Source organism: Panulirus ornatus, chromosome 57 (genome assembly GCF_036320965.1).
Source record: "Panulirus ornatus isolate Po-2019 chromosome 57, ASM3632096v1, whole genome shotgun sequence".
Taxonomy (NCBI): Eukaryota; Metazoa; Arthropoda; class Malacostraca; order Decapoda; family Palinuridae; genus Panulirus; species Panulirus ornatus.
The window spans coordinates 21,321,217-21,340,832 of NC_092280.1; the positions used below are offsets into that span (position 1 = coordinate 21,321,217).

The 19,616-nt window shown below is 40.0% G+C and overlaps 1 protein-coding gene across 3 annotated transcripts in view; it reads left to right on the forward strand.

The window, feature by feature from the left end:
* The window catches only part of Prp8 (pre-mRNA processing factor 8), an 80,474-nt gene extending 61,399 nt beyond the window's left edge, over positions 1–19,075 (forward strand). For all 3 annotated transcript variants that reach the window (XM_071694604.1, XM_071694602.1, XM_071694603.1), the window contains exons 4-8: positions 2,069–2,323; positions 7,212–7,403; positions 8,351–8,677; positions 10,346–10,543; positions 13,052–19,075. In XM_071694604.1, the coding sequence (XP_071550705.1) occupies positions 2,069–2,323; positions 7,212–7,403; positions 8,351–8,677; positions 10,346–10,543; positions 13,052–18,733 (6,654 nt within the window). In that variant the 3' untranslated portion in view covers positions 18,734–19,075. The remainder of the gene's footprint in view (positions 1–2,068; positions 2,324–7,211; positions 7,404–8,350; positions 8,678–10,345; positions 10,544–13,051) is intronic.
* The last annotated feature ends 541 nt before the right edge of the window (positions 19,076–19,616 follow it).

Here is a 19,616-nt window from a genome sequence, read left to right on the forward strand (position 1 = left end):
ATGATAAAAAGCTCCTTTTGGTACCTTGTTTTTCCTCCAATGCAACTGTATAGGATTTTGCATCCAATATTCTGATGCCAGTTTTACCCTCAGAATCTATACTTTCATATATATTTTCCTTTTGCATGGCCTTCTGAGCACTCTCCCAGCTCCAGGTAGACAAAACATATGTCCCAGATAGCATACCTCCTTTATTGCTAAGGGAGTGTGTCTCCAGTCCTTGCTTGCTTACTTATCCTATGTCAAAAATCTCAGACATTTCCTTGCTCTTGGAAGCATGCCATTATGTAGCTTGTCTCAAAGAAGGAGACCAGTCTAATCTTTCTAATTATTGGTTCATTACAGTCACTTCTGCAGTCTCTAAAAGTTTTTAAAACTCTCCCAAAATCTCAGTTTGTCAGATGCTTAGAATCTCATTCTTTTTTTATCTGATCAATAAATTTTGCAGTGCCAGGTCTGCTGGTGTTCTTGTTTCCTATGTGACTCACTTGTGTTACTCTTCTCTCAAGGACTTTGGTAACTTTTGTTTTGGCTCCCTACATCTCCAAAGCATTTGACAAGGTGTGTTGTTAATCTTTGCATTTTAAACTTTCTTTCTTTAGTTTTTTCCAAATGCACTAAAGTATTGCTTCCCCTCTGGTTGTTCCCTTGTTGTAGTCATAGAAATAGAGACTTCCTCATATTTTATCAGTTCTGGTCTTCCTTAGGGTTCTACCATGTTACCTACTCTTTCTTCTTTTTACAGATAACTTTAACCAAGTTATAGCCTTTTACACCCAGTGCTTATGATTCTACTGTATACACATCAACTCACTTTTCCTCCCCTCCACCTTCTAATACTTTTCTTTCTTGTACTGAACAAATATTCCTCTCTCGGTTTGGATCTGAGGATTATCTTAGAATGGGAAAGCAGTATCCTGGTTAGCCATAACGGCTCTAGAGTGCAGTTTATATATATTTCTCAGAAAGTCGCATTTCCCTTGGTTCAGTGTAGAACTACCACATTTTGAACCTATATTAATATAAACAAGGGCATAACCATATCTCCCATTTCATGGACACCCCACTGAATCTACATCACAAAGTATGCTTTCTAGAAGATTAGGGTGATATCTAAGTGCCATAATTATTTTCCATTATCGACAGCCTCTTCATATCTACGGGGGTTTTATTCACACCAGTATTGAGTATTCGCACATTTGGGATGGCTCTTCCTGCGCATCTATGTTAATGAGATTAGAATCAAGAACCTACCATCGTATTAATTTTTCAGTTGTCTTCACTTCAGCTATCCTGTTTTGTGTCCTGCAGTGCTGCTGCTGCTCTCTCTCTGTTCACTAGATATTGTTTTGGTCATTGTTCTTTTAAGTTTCTATTCTATAGATATTGTTTTGGTTGTAGTATTTGTAAGCTGTATGCTTATGTCCCTGCCAACAAGACTTTAACCTCACTTATGCTTTTGACTGCTGTTTCCTATTTTCTTTGTGTGGGGACTGGCCATTCAAGGTTTGACCATTATGGTGCCACCTCCATTCCATGAACAGCTGAAGTGTGGAATTCTCTTTTTCTCTTCATTTTCCCCTCTTCTGATAACCTTTCTGCCTTGTAAGAATAATTTTTAGAATCATCTGTAAATCATTGATTAATTTACATTTTTTCTTCTTCCTCTCACCAAAGATGACCTCTTCTTGGGGCATGATTTTGCTCTTGACATGTTGGTTACTCTATATGATAAAAAGAGGAATCTTGATTTTCATATAAATTTGATGTGATGCAAATTGCAAGTTTGAGCAAGTTTTCAGGAAGGAGAGCAAAGTTAGGGAAAACAAAAATCAAGAAACTGCTTTCTTACCTAGTGGTTGAGTTTAACTTGTCCAAAAGGAAGACTGTTTTAATTTGATGATACCCAGAGCAAATTATTTTAAACTAATGGGGATATTGGCCATGAGACATGCTAACTAATTATGCAGGAGGTTTGTTGATAACTGAATGACAAACAATGGACAGAAATCCCTGTCCATGAAAACTTATTTATCCTGAAAAATTAATTTCACGTTTCTTTTCACAGGTTTTGTACCATATCACCGGAGCTATTACATTCGTTAATGAGATACCATGGGTGATTGAGCCAGTCTACATTTCCCAATGGTCAACCATGTGGATGATGATGCGACGAGAAAAGAGAGATCGCCGGCATTTCAAGAGAATGAGGTTCCCTCCATTTGATGATGAGGAGCCTCCTTTAGATTTTGCAGACAATGTTCTGGATGTAGAACCACTTGAAGCCATCCAGATGGAACTGGACCCCGAGGAAGACATTGAGGTGATTTTTTCTTTCAAACCCATTGGCCATTTCCTTGCTCTGGGGTATCATCAGGAATAAATTACTGAGCTTAAGGATGAATCCTTGTTTGGCCCCCTTGAACTGTTCCATATTAGGTAGTATATGCAATTTTTTCAATAAAGTCAGGATATTCCAGTGGGGTAGACAAAATTTGGTGTAAGTTTAATGCTTCCAAGACCCAGTTTCTACTCCAGTGCTCTTGCGAAAATTCCTCTCGACTTTCCTCCTTGGTTTGACAGCTCTGTAATTCCACCTCTTGACTTGATGAACATTCTTTTGTATTACTGTAAGATCCAGTCTTTCTTAAAAACCCTGTCTTATGGAAATATTTAAGTCTGCATTAAAAAAACATAGGAGTCCTGTCTAAAATTCAGAATTTCTTTCCCTCTGAACAGTTGCTCCATTTATGCAAAGGATTGATCCATCTTTGTGAAGATGGGTAATTCCAGCTCTGCATCCTTGCCTGAAAGAGTTTAGTCGAAAGTGATGACATGAAATATCCTGGACTAACTTTTAAACATGACCTGCATGACTTACACTACAGTGTTAGTTAACTTTCCCTCTTGTGTTTATTACTTTGGTTTTTACTTGTGTGCCCCCACCACTAGCTGGACCACGCAATACATGGCAAGCTGCTCTATGTCACATGGTTACTATGTGGCCATTAGCAACTCAAGGGTGAGCCATTTTGATAACTCTCATTCCCTACACCTCGAAGCTTTGGAACTCTTCCCTATCATGTCTTTCCCAATAAAATGACCTGATGCTTCATAAGACAGGTTTTCACTTTTTCTAAAATTTGTAAATATCCCCCTTGTCTTTTCTTTTTTTAATTTTCATAATCATCTCTATGATTCAATTATGGCCTGGCCTTGTTGTGGACTTCTGTCCACAATTGGAGCCTCGAGCATAGAAGATTTTTTGTGTATTTGATTGCCTTTACCTGCTTTAGTGAGAAAGCTTCAGATACAGATGAAGAAAGGCCATATCCTCGTACATCCATTCTCTAGCTGTCATGTGTAATTCACCAAAACCACAGCACCTTATCCACAACCAGGCTCCACAGACCATTCCATAGTTTACCCTCATTCAGTCCATTGACAGCAATCTGTCCCATGCATGCCCTTCATCCTCCTGTATGTTCAGTCCCTGATCACTCAAAATCTTTTTGCACTCCAACCTTCCATCTCAGGTTTGTTCCACCCATTCTCCTTGTTCCTTCCACATCTGACACAAATATCCTCTTTATCCATCCACCCACCTTTTTTCACTTGTTCTTTCTATATGTCCAGATGATTTCAGCACACTTTTGTCAACTCTCTCAACCACATTCTTTTTATTTCCACAGGTCTCTCTTACCCATTCATTGCTTACCAGTCAAACCCCTTCACGCCATCTTGTGTCCTTGGACATTTTATTGTCAATACAACTGCCCTCCTCTGCATAGCTTTATCTATCAAAGCCCATGCTTTGCCTCCATGTAATAATGTTGGTACTAGTTTACCCTAAAACATACCCATTTTTGCCCTCCCACGTGATCTCTTTCCTCACATTCTAAAGAGCTCCTGAAAACTTGCCCCGTCATCCACTTCTGGTGTCATATCCACTCGCAGGTATCTAAAACTCTTCACTTCCTCATATTTTTCAAACTCACACTCCTCAACTAACCTGTCCATGAACTCTGCTAAATTAATGATTTTGCTTTTGTTCTCATTTATCCTCAGGTTCTCCTTTAGCACACCCTTTCAGTTTAGGTCGCCAGCTTTTGCAGTTTCAAATTCAAATTACCACCGTTGTCCTGTCATCAACAGACAACAACTGACTCACTTCCCAGGCCTTCTCATTCACTGCAGCCTGCAAACGCACCCCTCTTTCCAAGACTTTCACGTCTAACTCCAGCACCACCCCTTCCTTAAACAAATTGAACGACCATGATGAGATCACACACCTGCCACAGACCAACCTTCACTTTGAACCATTCACTCTCCTCTCTTCATATTTGTACACATGCCTTACACCCTTGATGAAAACTTTTCATTGCTTCCAGCAGCTTTATTCCATCTCTGTATATTCTTTAGACCATCCACAAAGCATATCTATCAGCTCTATCATATTCTTGCTCCTGATCCATATATGCCACATAAAAATCCATCCATTTCTCTTAAGTATTTCTCATGCACATTTGTAACCACACCATCCCTCCTCAATTTAATGCTCTGTAAATGCCTTCTCTTTTCCCCTCACAATTCTCCCTTACAACTTACCTAGAACACTAAACAAACTTTTACCTCTGTTGTTTAAGTGGTGTAGTTTGAACACTCCCCATTATCCCCCTTGCCTTTATTCAGTGGTGCTATGAATTCATTCTGCCACCCTTCAGGCACCTCACCATGATCCATACTTACTTTGAAAATCCTAAGTAACCAATCCTCTACAGAGAGTCAACCCATTTCGTGATGAATTCAGCAACAATATCATCTACTCCAGCCACCTCACTGCCTCGTCTCTCCCACTTTGCATACCACTCGGACCCAGACACCCTACTTGTGCCACACTGTCATCAAACACATTCACCAGTCTTTCAGATACTCACTCCATCTCCTTTTCACTTTATCACTACCTGTTACCACTTCCCCTTTTACCCCCTTCACCAGTGTTCCTATTTGTTCTCTCATTTTTTACACATTATTGACATCTCTCCAAAACATGTAATTCTCCCTAAAGTTTACTGATACTCACTCACTCCAACTCTCTTTTGCCCTCTTTTTCGTCCCCTGTATCTTCATCATGCCCTCCTGCTGCTTTCCCATTTTTTTTTTTTTTTTTTTTTTTTTTTTTTCATACTTTGTCGCTGTCTCCCGCGTTTGCGAGGTAGCGCAAGGAAACAGACGAAAGAAATGCCCCCCCCCCCCATACACATGTACATACGTCCACACACGCAAATATACATACCTACACAGCCTTCCATGGTTTACCCCAGACGCTTCACATGCCTTGATTCAATCCACTGACAGCACGTCAACCCCTGTATACCACATCGCTCCAATTCACTCTATTCCTTGCCCTCCTTTCACCCTCCTGCATGTTCAGGCCCCGATCACACAAAATCTTTTTCACTCCATCTTTCCACCTCCAATTTGGTCTCCCTCTTCTCCTCGTTCCCTCCACCTCCGACACATATATCCTCTTGGTCAATCTTTCCTCACTCATTCTCTCCATGTGCCCAAACCATTTCAAAACACCTTCTTCTGCTCTCTCAACCACGCTCTTTTTATTTCCACACATCTCTCTTACCCTTACGTTACTTACTCGATCAAACCACCTCACACCACACATTGTCCTCAAACATCTCATTTCCAGGACATCCATCCTCCTGCGCACATCTCTATCCATAGCCCACGCCTCGCAACCATACAACATTGTTGGAACCACTATTCCTTCAAACATACCCTGCTTTCCGAGATAATGTTCTCGACTTCCACACATTTTTCAAGGCTCCCAAAATTTTCGCCCCCTCCCCCACCCTATGATCCACTTCTGCTTCCATGGTTCCATCCGCTGACAGATCCACTCCCAGATATCTAAAACACTTCACTTCCTCCAGTTTTTCTCCATTCAAACTCACCTCCCAATTGACTTGACCCTCACCCCTACTGTACCTAATAACCTTGCTCTTATTCACATTTACTCTTAACTTTCTTCTTCCACACACTTTACCAAACTCAGTCACCAGCTTCTGCAGTTTCTCACATGAATCAGCCACCAGCGCTGTATCATCAGCGAACAACAACTGACTCACTTCCCAAGCTCTCTCATCCCCAACAGACTTCATACTTGCCCCTCTTTCCAGGACTCTTGCATTTACCTCCCTAACAACCCCATCCATAAACAAATTAAACAACCATGGAGACATCACACACCCCTGCCGCAAACCTACATTCACTGAGAACCAATCACTTTCCTCTCTTCCTACACGTACACATGCTTTCCCATTTATATAGCAAAATTTTGAGGAGTAAAAGTCACAAGTAGAAAGGACATAAAGATGAATAATTAAGTCACAGCAGACATTTGGGGAGGTTTAGCTCAAGTTTGAAAATGTAGGTAAATTATACTTGATTTTTTTTTATCAACACCTCTACAAAATCATTTTATTTTTACATGGTTACTGTTTTTCATTATAGCTCAAGCTTGTTGGTCTTGTTGAAATGTACAACCTTAGATATAGCCAAGCTGATGCCTGAAGCTGTGCAAAATAACATGGAATTATGATGAAACTTGGCAGAATTATTCATGTCTTTTATCACTGACATTCTTTCAGAGAGATAGAAAACGCTTCCACTTGTCTTTGTTTTTGGAACTTGGTTTTGATCATGATTGGTGAGATGGGAGATTATTTATTAGAAGATCGTCCTTAAAGATGGAGCTAATTGCTCATATTTACACACTTCATTAGGAACAATTTTTTTTTTTTTCTCCCAAATATTGTTGTATTAAGTTTTTTAAAATTTTATTGGATGTAATGAGACCACTTTGTTCATGATTTCCAAGTCCAGGTTGGGCTTAATTGTAAGAGTTAATGATTCCTTACATGTAATTACATATATTTACATTTTTTCTGGTTTGTAGTTTTAAGTTGGTTGAAATTTATTAGATTATAGTTAAACCTTGAGATCACTTTTCTTTTGTAAGATGGCGTGGCATGGATTTTCACATAGCTTCATCTGGAGTTGGTGCTGAAGACATATTTTTTTTCAAATGATTTTGTTTTGATATGTGCATTATGCCAGTTCTCAGCTTCAGATATTCACTGCATGAAGTTGATTTATACTTTGCAGTCTGCAATTTTTTGATTTTTTATTCCCAGGTTGCAGACTGGTTTTATGAACACAAGCCACTCATAGAAACTCGGCATGTGAATGGTCCTACTTATCGGAAATGGCGATTGACACTTCCACAAATGGCAACATTGTACCGACTAGCAAACCAGTTGTTAACAGATGTCTCAGACAACAACTACTTTTATCTCTTTGATCTAAAATCCTTCTTCACAGCAAAGGTGAGTGATAGTGTTCACTAGTTGTTTTCTCTTTTTTAGCAATGTTTTGTGTGCTTAATTTTCGAAACTCAGCTGAAGTTACTTCATTGTACTCTTTAATGACACAGTTTACCTTACCTTTATTCCTATCTGTCTTATATAGGGCTTATATGGAGCTCACACAACACTCAAGAAGCCAGCCACAGGTCATAAAGTGTAGCGATGCATGTGAGTCTTATGTAGGGAAAGTGTGAGGCAAATGAGAAATTAAGTGTTCAGTGTTTTCATAGTGTAGGTGTATCATGAGCATGAGGGTTCTTTGAGATATGTTTAATCGGTGTTTGTAATGTTTTTGGGATGGGTCATATCCAGAGCATCATGTACTTATTATACAACTGGGGAGTATGGTTTCATTTAGGTGTATGTCTCGTGGGATGATGTTTAGAATTGAGTTGGAGGGTGGTGGTTTAGAGCTTGTTTGCATTACGGAGTTATGAACTTGTTGAGTGTATGTGGAAAGTTTTACTGGAGAGTGTTGATTGAGAGGGTGGTGGCACATGCAGACCTTCAGACTGGGAATGAACAATGTGGCCTCAGGAGTGATATATTGAAAAGTAAGAAAATAAAATTTTTTGTGAGTGTTGAAACTGACACTGAAAGGGGAAAGGAATGAGTACACCATCATGGGTGAGATGACTTTGAGATGATAGGTATAGTGAAGAGGAAGAATGATATGCTAATAAATAGGAAATGGAAGAAATTGCCAAACTTCATTTTAGTCTTATAATCATTAATAGACTTCTGTTTAGGACAGCTGTTTAAATATGATTCATACAGTTGAATTGCTAAAGATATTGCTTCTTAATGTAACTGAGGCAGCTTACTACTTTTATGTTTGTTGAAAGGTGTTAGAAAATAACATAAAAGTTATTTTACATTTTGTTGTGAGACATTATGATGTATTACAGGCACTGAACATGGCACTACCTGGAGGACCAAAGTTTGAACCTCTGATTAAGGATATGAATCCAGCAGATGAAGACTGGAATGAGTTCAATGATATTAACAAAATCATTGTTCGTCACCAAGTTCGAACAGAATATCGCATTGCATTCCCATACCTTTACAATAATATGCCTCAGTATGTCCATCTCAGCTGGTATCACACACCAGTTGTCCTCTACATCAAAACAGAAGATCCAGACTTGCCTGCCTTCTACTTTGATCCTCTGATTAATCCTATCTCTCACCGTAATACAGTGAAAGGAGAGATTCTTCTTCCTGATGATGATGAGGTAAGTTGTGATAATGGTATATATATGATTTTTTGACATTCTCTGCTCTTTCACATGCTTATGAAAGGGCAGCATATGCACAGTCTTCTCAGAATAATTCATGTCTTAGTATATTTTTGGGGAAAGGCACGTTGATGACATAGTGATATCTATCTGCTATCTGTCTGTCTATATCTCAGACACCCATTCCCTCCAAAAACTTTCAAGTGGGTGGCCACAGTAAAGTAATCTCCACTTATTTTGTCTCGCATATTGTTCTTCCTCATACACCATTCCATGTATTCTTCCCCCATTTCTCTATCTCCAATGCCCTTCCACTTATTTTCTCATGTCACAGGCATTCTTCCCCTCGCACCAACCCCTTTAATCATACTACCATCCTTGAACTTCTTGTCTTGCATTCTTTCCACATGCCCAAAGCCCCTCAAAGTATTGTGTTTCACTTACTCTTCCACTCCACAATTCATCCCTTTCGCATTTCTTGCCACTCTGATGCTCTGTGCATGCCACCACCATTCCCTACAACTTACCAGATACACTTGGCAAACTTATACCTCTGTAGTTCAAACTCTCTCCTTTGCACCAGATACACTCGGCAAACTTATACCTCTGTAGTTCAAACTCTCTCCTTTGTCCCCTTTCCATTTATACATTGGCACTATACAGGCATTCCACCAATTCTCAGGCATCTCACTGCTATCTGCATTCTCACATTGAATATCCCAACCATTCAACAATGCAGTCATCTGCTTTCATAAGAAATTCAACTGCAGTACCATCCACTCCAGCCACCTTCCCACATTTTATCTTTCAGAGGGCTTTCACCACCTCTTTTCACCACACCACTTGCCATGACTTCTCACTTTGCATATATCCCAGGGTCAAACACCCTACATCTGCTACCCTGGCAGTAGACATTCAGCAATCTCCACTTCATCTCTGCTTATTAAACCCCCCCTTTCACCAATGTCCCATTTGTTCTCTTATTTTCCTCATATTAACCTCCTTCCAAAACATTTTCTATTCTCCCTGAAGTTTGGTACTTTTCACCCCAACTCTTATTTGCCCTCTTTTTCACCTCCTGCACCTACCTCATGACTTCCTGTTGTATTTATATGTACATCTTATGCTCTTTCACGCTCCTTCCCGGTGGGAAACACCCATACATCTCTCTTCTCACTTTTATAGGCAACTTTGTCATTTCATCACTCAGTACCCTTTCCCACCTGCCATCCTTCCACCTTACACTCACTTCTCTCACACACAAGCATTGCTTCCTTAAAACTACCCATTTCTTGCTAACTCATTTAGTGTCTCTCATTGTCTCAATCTTTCATATCTTTTCATACAATTCTCTCCTAAACTCACTTGAGTGAGAAGAGCCTGAACATGTAGTAGTGTGTAAGGTGTGCATGGATAGAATGATTGAAGCTGTGAGGTACATAAGGGTTACTTGCTGTCAGTGGGCTAAACAAGAGCACATGAAGCTGTCAGGGGAAACCACAGAAAAGATTATTAATTATTAGACCTCGTTGTGGATAGGGGGGCTATGGTTTTGGTGCATTGCACATGACCACTTGAGAATGGATTTTTTTTTTTTTTTTTTTTCTTTAGTTCCTGGACCTGTCTTGCTGTGTTAGAAACAGTGAACATACATATTTGTTACAGGACTTTGAACTGCCAGAAGATGTAGAATCTCTCTTGAAGGAATGGCAGCTTTATGATGATGCAACTGCAAATGGCATAGCTTTGTTGTGGGCACCTAGACCTTTCAACATGCGATCTGGCACTATGAGAAGAGCAATTGATGTCCCTTTGGTTAAGATGTGGTATCGGGAACACTGCCCACCAGGTCAGCCAGTTAAGGTAAGTTATGTCTTGGTTGTTAATGGTGGAACATTTATCTGTATATCTCTGATGCCTGATCCCTTTTGGAACTCCTTCAAGGGGATGGCCATGGCAATAGTTTTCATAACTTGTGAACTGCAGTACTGCTTCTTAACCTTTAGTGTCTTACCATGAACTAGCTACTGGAAGAGGGCAAGTTAAGCATAGTGTTTGCAGAGTTTCTTGCCTAATTTTCGTACTGACTTCTTATACCTGATGCTTTCGCCTAATGTTCCTGTCTACTACTACTACTGCTACTACCTAAAGTTTCTACCTAATTCTTCTACCTAAATGTTAGTATCTACCATTTTGCCAAAAGGCAGGGCTAGCACATAGTGCTTACTGCAGGAATATCCAGTTATGAAATGAAATATGGCAGTACAGCTGGAGTAGATGGTTTTACAGTTGAATTTCTAAAGAAAAGAGGTAACTGTTAGGATTTCAGTGTATACATGGATCATGGTGAAGTACTTGAGGACAGGCAAAATGCGTGTTTAATAACGGTGCATAAAATACAGCAGGGGGGACAAAGATGAGTGTTTGATTTAAAGTGTTATAAGTTTATTTAGTGTAACTGGTAAGTTATATAGTAGTGGTGATGGAGGGGATGGTTGTATGCCTAGAGTATCAGATTAAGGAGTTAAGATTTTGGTATCAGGAGTGGTAGAGGATTTGTGGATTAGGTGTTTGCTTTGAAGGATATGTGTAAGAATTACTTAGAGAAATATGGATTTGGTATTTATGGATCTGGAGAAAGTATAGGATAAGGTTGACAGAGATGCTTTGTGGAAGGTGTTACGAATATGTGACGTGGGAGGAAAGCTGTTAGAATCAGGGAGGATTTTTTGTTAAGAGAGTAGGTATATGTGCAAGATGGGAAAAAAAAAAAAAAGTTGGGTGGTTCTGTGTGATGGTGGGTTTGTGTCTGGGATGTGTGATGACACCATGGCTGATTAATTTGTTTTTGGATCGGGTGGTAAGGAGATCAATCAGGGGTCTTGGAGAGAGGTGCACGTAAGCAGTTTCTGTGAAGAGGCTTGTCAGTTGTTTGCTGATGACATGGTGCTGGTGGCAGATTTGAATGAGCGAGATAGTTACCTAGGTCTCGGTTGTATGAGCCACATCAAGATGTGGACATCGTAGTTATCACTTTTTCCATTTAACTCATTCACTGCCACACGGTCACATAGATCCTTTTATTTACTGTTCGCTGCAGCTGGGGCATGTATGATAGAAAATCTTGAATGACCTGCATCTGCCTCAAGTTGAAATGTACAGCCTTGAATGCTTTTAGTGGCATCCCAAACTTTTTTTAGCAGATGCTTCTCCCTCATTTTTTCGTATACTTTTTAAAAACATAAAGGAGGCCTGCATGAGCTCTCTAACTTTGTGTAATGATTAGTTTAGAACTGGCATGCCTCACACACTTGTCAGAGAAACAGCATAAGTTAAAGGGCACATAGCAAGCATAAATAGTGTTTTACTTGGTTGTGTTGTATGTTATTTTATTAAGAAAATTATGTTCTAGTTAATCATAACAGCAATATTGTGAACACTATTTCTTCATATTTGAAAATATTCCAACCACATTGAACTGTGGATATTAAGACTGCTACAGAGAAAGGGTTTGTAAGGCATCATCAGAGTTGCTACATCATTAACATAAAAACTGATGTCTCATTGACTTTGCTATTTCATCTCTGTTATTGATATCAGAACAGTTTTTTAATACTATTATTTCATAAGTTTTTTCTGCATTGTTAATATTTAATTTTCAGTTGGCTTGCATTAAAGCTCTTACTGTTCTGTGATTTTTTTCCCCTTCTCAGACTAGGTAGGTAGTAAGTAGTTGGTAGGTAGCTAACAACCAGGGAGGTATATTACCAGAACTGCCCGCCTGGGTATCTCACTGGTTGTCATGTTGCGCTCCTCTGACCCAGGTATCTGTCTTTTCTTTCTGCATTACCTACACATGGACTACTGGTATTCTGTCCACAAACATACAATCATTTTTTCGTGCATAACACTTGACAACACTTAACTCACACAGCTCATTCTTCATAACTGTAAATTCTCCAGTGGTGAGCACTATGTGCTAGCCCTGCGTTTTGGCAAAATGGTAGGAGCAATAGATAAAAGTAGTATATAGGAATATTTAGGCAGGACCATTAGGTATAAATATTCGTTAGAAGTGGTAGGCAGGAGCATTAGGTAGAAGTAGTCAGTGGGAATATTAGGTAGGAGCCTCTGCTAACATTGTGTTAGAGATGCCCAATGCCAGTGGCCTGTCAAAGGTGAGGCACTAAAGGCCAAGAAGAAGCACTGGAGTTCACAAGTTATGGAGATTCTATTACCATGGCCACCCCCTTGAGAGACTTCCAGATAGAACAGTGGTCAGATATATAGACAGATGGATAGGTTGATAGACAGACTAGGAAGCTGCTGAACTGTTGTCTTTGTTAATTATTTCATCACTTTGTTTTGTAGGTACGTGTGTCATACCAAAAGCTACTGAAGTATTATGTTCTCAATGCTCTCAAGCACCGTCCACCGAAAGCTCAGAAGAAGCGCTACTTGTTCCGTTCCTTCAAGGCCACCAAGTTTTTCCAGACCACAACCTTAGACTGGGTAGAAGTTGGTCTTCAGGTTTGTCGTCAAGGATATAACATGCTTAACCTTCTCATTCATCGTAAAAACCTAAATTATCTGCATTTGGATTACAACTTCAACTTAAAGCCTGTCAAGACCCTTACCACAAAAGAAAGAAAAAAGTCGAGGTTTGGGAATGCATTTCACTTGTGTCGTGAAATTTTGAGGCTAACAAAGTTGGTGGTGGATGCTCATGTACAGTACAGACTAAACAATGTTGATGCATTTCAGTTAGCAGATGGCCTTCAATATATTTTTGCTCATGTTGGTCAGCTGACTGGCATGTACAGGTATAAGTACAAACTCATGAGACAGATTAGGATGTGCAAAGATCTTAAGCATGTCATCTACTACAGGTTCAACACAGGTCAGGTGGGCAAAGGCCCTGGTTGTGGATTCTGGGCCCCAGGTTGGAGAGTTTGGCTCTTCTTCATGAGAGGAATTACCCCATTATTGGAGCGTTGGCTGGGTAACCTCCTTTCCCGTCAGTTTGAGGGTCGACATAGTAAAGGTGTAGCAAAAACTGTGACCAAGCAGCGTGTGGAGTCTCACTTTGATCTTGAATTGCGAGCCTCTGTTATGCATGACATTTTGGACATGATGCCAGAAGGTATTAAACAAAATAAAGCTAGAACAATTCTTCAGCACTTGTCAGAGGCATGGAGATGCTGGAAGGCCAACATCCCATGGAAAGTACCTGGTCTCCCAACGCCCATTGAAAATATGATTCTTCGATATGTAAAGATGAAGGCTGATTGGTGGACAAACACTGCTCACTATAACCGTGAACGTATTCGCCGTGGGGCAACAGTAGATAAAACTGTTTGTAAGAAGAACATGGGGAGACTTACACGGTTGTACCTTAAATCTGAACAGGAGCGACAACACAACTACCAGAAGGATGGTCCTTATATCAGTCCAGAGGAAGCAGTGGCTATCTACACCACCACTGTTCATTGGTTAGAATCTCGTCGCTTTGCTCCTATCCCTTTCCCACCTCTGTCTTACAAGCATGACACAAAGCTTCTCATCCTGGCATTAGAAAGACTAAAGGAAGCATACAGTGTGAAATCTCGCTTAAATCAGTCCCAGCGGGAGGAATTGGGTCTCATAGAACAAGCTTATGATAATCCTCATGAAGCACTTTCTCGCATCAAACGTCATTTGTTGACTCAAAGAGCCTTCAAAGAGGTAGGCATTGAATTCATGGACCTTTACAGCCATTTAATTCCTGTATATGATGTAGAGCCTCTCGAGAAAATCACAGATGCTTACCTGGATCAGTACCTCTGGTATGAAGCAGACAAGCGCCGTCTGTTCCCACCTTGGGTGAAACCTGGAGACTCAGAACCTCCTCCACTTCTGGTGTACAAGTGGTGCCAAGGTATAAATAACCTCACTGATGTTTGGGATACAGCTGATGGAGAATGCAATGTAATGCTTGAGTCAAAATATGAGAAACTGTATGAAAAGATTGATCTTACATTGCTTAACAGGCTGTTGCGATTGATTGTGGACCATAATATTGCTGATTACATGACAGCTAAGAATAACGTAGACATAAATTACAAGGATATGAACCACACTAATCGTTATGGTATTATTAGAGGTCTTCAGTTTGCCTCCTTTATTGTCCAGTATTATGGTTTGGTAATGGACTTGTTGGTACTGGGTCTTAAGCGTGCAGCTGACATGGCTGGCCCCCCACAAATGCCAAATGACTTTCTGAACTTCCAGGATGTTGCTACTGAAACACAGCATCCTATAAGGCTCTACTCTCGATACATTGACAGAATACACATCTTCTTCCGTTTCACAGCAGAAGAGGCTAAAGATCTTATTCAACGGTACCTGACAGAACACCCTGATCCAAATAATGAAAACATTGTTGGCTATAACAACAAGAAGTGCTGGCCAAGAGATGCTAGGATGAGGCTCATGAAGCATGATGTCAACTTAGGACGTGCTGTCTTCTGGGACATAAAGAACAGATTGCCTCGTTCTGTCACCACTATCAACTGGGAGAATTCTTTTGTATCTGTTTATTCTAAAGACAACCCTAACTTGTTATTCAACATGTCTGGATTTGAATGTCGTATTTTGCCTAAGTGTCGTATGACACATGAGGAGTTTAAACATAGGGATGGTGTGTGGAACTTGCAAAATGAAGTAACCAAAGAGCGAACATCTCAGTGCTTCTTGCGAGTGGATGATGAATCCATGCAGAGGTTTCACAATCGTGTGAGGCAAATCCTCATGGCTTCAGGTTCCACCACATTTACAAAGATTGTAAACAAATGGAACACAGCCTTAATTGGTCTTATGACATATTACAGGGAGTCTGTGGTTAACACTCAAGAGCTCTTAGATCTTTTGGTGAAATGTGAAAATAAAATTCAAACTCGAATTAAAATTGGTCTTAATTCCAAGATGCCCTCAAGATTCCCTCCTGTTGTATTTTACACACCAAAGGAGCTTGGAGGTCTTGGTATGTTGTCCATGGGTCACGTTCTCATCCCACAGTCTGATTTGCGATGGAGTAAGCAGACAGATGTTGGCATAACCCATTTCAGATCGGGCATGAGTCATGATGAAGACCAACTTATCCCTAACTTGTATAGATATATTCAGCCATGGGAGACAGAGTTCCTTGACTCCCAGAGAGTTTGGGCAGAATATGCCCTTAAGAGGCAAGAAGCCACTGCCCAGAATCGTCGTCTCACTCTGGAAGATTTAGAAGATTCTTGGGATCGGGGCATTCCCAGGATTAACACACTTTTCCAGAAAGATCGTCATACTCTAGCCTACGATAAGGGTTGGAGAATTCGTACAGAATTTAAACAGTATCAGGTGCTGAAACAGAATCCCTTCTGGTGGACACATCAGCGTCATGATGGAAAGCTATGGAATTTAAATAACTATCGTACTGACATGATTCAGGCCTTGGGTGGTGTAGAGGGTATATTAGAACACACTCTCTTCAAAGGTACATACTTTCCAACTTGGGAGGGTCTTTTCTGGGAGAAGGCCTCAGGTTTTGAAGAGAGTATGAAGTACAAGAAACTTACAAATGCCCAAAGATCTGGTCTAAACCAGATTCCAAACCGTCGGTTTACTCTCTGGTGGTCACCAACCATAAACAGAGCCAATGTGTATGTAGGTTTCCAGGTACAACTTGATCTGACTGGTATATTCATGCATGGTAAAATTCCTACCCTAAAGATTTCGCTCATCCAGATCTTTCGTGCCCATCTTTGGCAGAAGATCCATGAATCTGTGGTTATGGACCTTTGTCAGGTCTTTGATCAGGAACTTGATGCTCTAGAGATTGAGACTGTGCAGAAAGAAACTATTCATCCTAGGAAGTCATATAAAATGAATTCCTCATGTGCAGATATCCTGTTGTTTGCAGCTTACAAGTGGAACTATTCTAAACCTTCACTCTTGGCAGATTCAAAGGACACAATGGATGGGTCGACCACACAGAAATATTGGATTGATGTGCAACTTAGATGGGGTGACTATGATTCTCATGATGTTGAACGCTATGCAAGAGCAAAATTTTTGGACTACACAACTGATAATATGTCTCTGTATCCATCTCCTACGGGTGTATTGATTGCAATTGATCTGGCTTATAACTTGCATAGTGCATATGGTAATTGGTTCCCAGGAGCTAAACCCTTGATTCAGCAAGCCATGGCAAAGATTATGAAAGCTAATCCAGCTCTTTATGTATTGCGTGAGCGCATCCGTAAGGGTCTTCAGCTTTATTCTTCAGAGCCTACAGAGCCATATCTCTCCTCACAGAATTATGGTGAACTTTTTTCTAATCAGATTATTTGGTTTGTAGATGATACTAATGTGTACAGGGTAACTATTCACAAGACTTTTGAAGGTAATCTCACAACAAAACCAATCAATGGGGCAATTTTCATTTTTAACCCTCGCACTGGTCAGCTCTTTTTGAAAATAATTCACACTTCTGTATGGGCAGGCCAGAAACGTCTTGGTCAGTTAGCCAAATGGAAAACAGCTGAGGAAGTTGCAGCTTTGATTAGATCGTTACCTGTTGAAGAACAGCCTAAACAGATCATTGTGACTCGCAAAGGTATGTTAGATCCTCTTGAGGTTCATTTGCTGGACTTCCCTAACATTGTGATTAAAGGCTCTGAGCTGCAGTTGCCCTTCCAGGCATGTTTAAAGGTGGAGAAATTTGGAGACTTGATCTTGAAAGCTACTGAGCCACAGATGGTTTTGTTTAATTTGTATGATGATTGGCTGAAAAACATCTCTTCCTATACTGCCTTTTCTCGTCTTATACTGATATTGCGTGCCCTCCATGTTAATAATGATCGTACAAAGGTCCTTCTCAAACCAGACAAAACCACCATCACAGAACCTCACCATATCTGGCCATCCCTTTCAGATGAAGACTGGGTTAAGGTTGAGGTGCAGCTGAAAGATCTCATACTTGCTGACTATGGTAAAAAGAATAACGTAAATGTAGCATCTCTCACACAGTCAGAGATTAGAGATATTATTTTAGGAATGGAGATCAGTGCACCATCAGCCCAAAGACAGCAGATTGCAGAAATTGAGAAACAAACTAAGGAGCAGTCCCAGCTTACTGCCACAACTACCAGAACTGTTAACAAACATGGGGATGAGATCATTACATCTACCACCAGCAATTATGAAACTCAAACATTCAGCAGCAAAACAGAATGGAGAGTAAGAGCAATATCTGCTACAAACCTCCATCTGCGTACTAATTACATTTATGTATCATCTGATGATATAAAGGAAACTGGTTTCACATATATCTTACCCAAAAATGTATTGAAAAAGTTTATCATCATATCGGATCTTCGTACTCAAATTGCTGGTTACCTTTATGGTGTAAGTCCTCCAGACAACCCTCAAGTGAAGGAGATTCGGTGTATTGTAATGCCACCACAATGGGGGACACATCAAATGGTACATCTACCACATAAGCTTCCTACACATGAGTTCCTAAATGAGTTGGAGCCTTTAGGGTGGATTCACACTCAGCCCAATGAGTTACCACAGCTCTCCCCTCACGATATCACCACACATGCCACAGTCATGGCTGATAATAGTTCATGGACCACAGACCGCACAATTGTTATTACATGTTCATTTACACCTGGTTCCTGCTCTTTACAGGCATACAAGCTCACTCCATCTGGCTTTGAATGGGGTCGCAACAACAAAGATATGGGCAATAATCCCAAGGGTTATTTGCCATCCCATTATGAGAAAGTTCAAATGCTTCTTTCAGATCGTTTCCTTGGTCTTTTTATGACTCCATTACAAGGTTCTTGGAACTATAATTTCATGGGGGTACGCCATGATCCTAACATGAAGTATGATTTACAATTAGCCAGTCCAAAAGAGTTCTATCATGAAATTCATCGTCCAGCTCACTTCCTGAACTTCTCATCTCTGGATGAGGCAGATACAGCTGGGGCAGATAGAGACAATGCTTTAGAGTAAGTGAAATTTGAAATGATGAAAATCATGCAGGTGTTCAATTTTTCTATTTAGAAATAGAAGTTTTAAGGAAGAAAGGTGGAATATGTTTCAAATTGTAGCAATATTTCTGTAAATTAAATATTTTATGACTACCAGTTTCATTTATAAAAGTCTGAAAGATTGTAAAGCTACATGATTGGATTTTAATCTTGATTCATCTCAGTGTAATGATTTTTCAAGATGTGACATTGGAAGTGTGGGGATAATTTAGGGAAGATGAAAAATTTTTGAAAAATCCAAAACATTTTTTGTATCCAGTAAGTATTTTATATATAAATATATGTATAATAGTGATATAAGAAATATGTTTATCCTTTATTTGGAACAAGAATGGACAAGAAATGGATTTAATGAATCATTATTTTGTAATCCTTTTTGTACCAATGACATTTTTGTCCCCTTTGCCTTTTGTGACATTCCAGCAATTGTAAATCACTGACTGTCTTTATTCTTGGAATAATAATAGGTTTGGTAATTATCTACTTGTAATACAAAGAGAGGGAGTTTTACACATGTGAAACCTCCTTTCCTGAACTATCTTTCCACCTATATCTCTGATGCCCATTGCTTCCAGGAACTCCCATCAAGGGGTGACCATAGCAGAAGTCCACATATCCCTGTTCCTACATGCCTCCTTTGCATACACCATTCCATGTATTTCCACTCTTATCTCCCCATTTCTTAAATGGTCTTCTTCCCACACTGACCTCTTTAATTGTACTGTCATGTACTCTCCATGTGTACTTCTCGTCTTGCATTCTTTCCACAAGCCCAAACCCACTCTACTTCACAATTCCTATTGCATTCCTTATCATACCAAATACAGCCCCTCTACTTTTTTCAT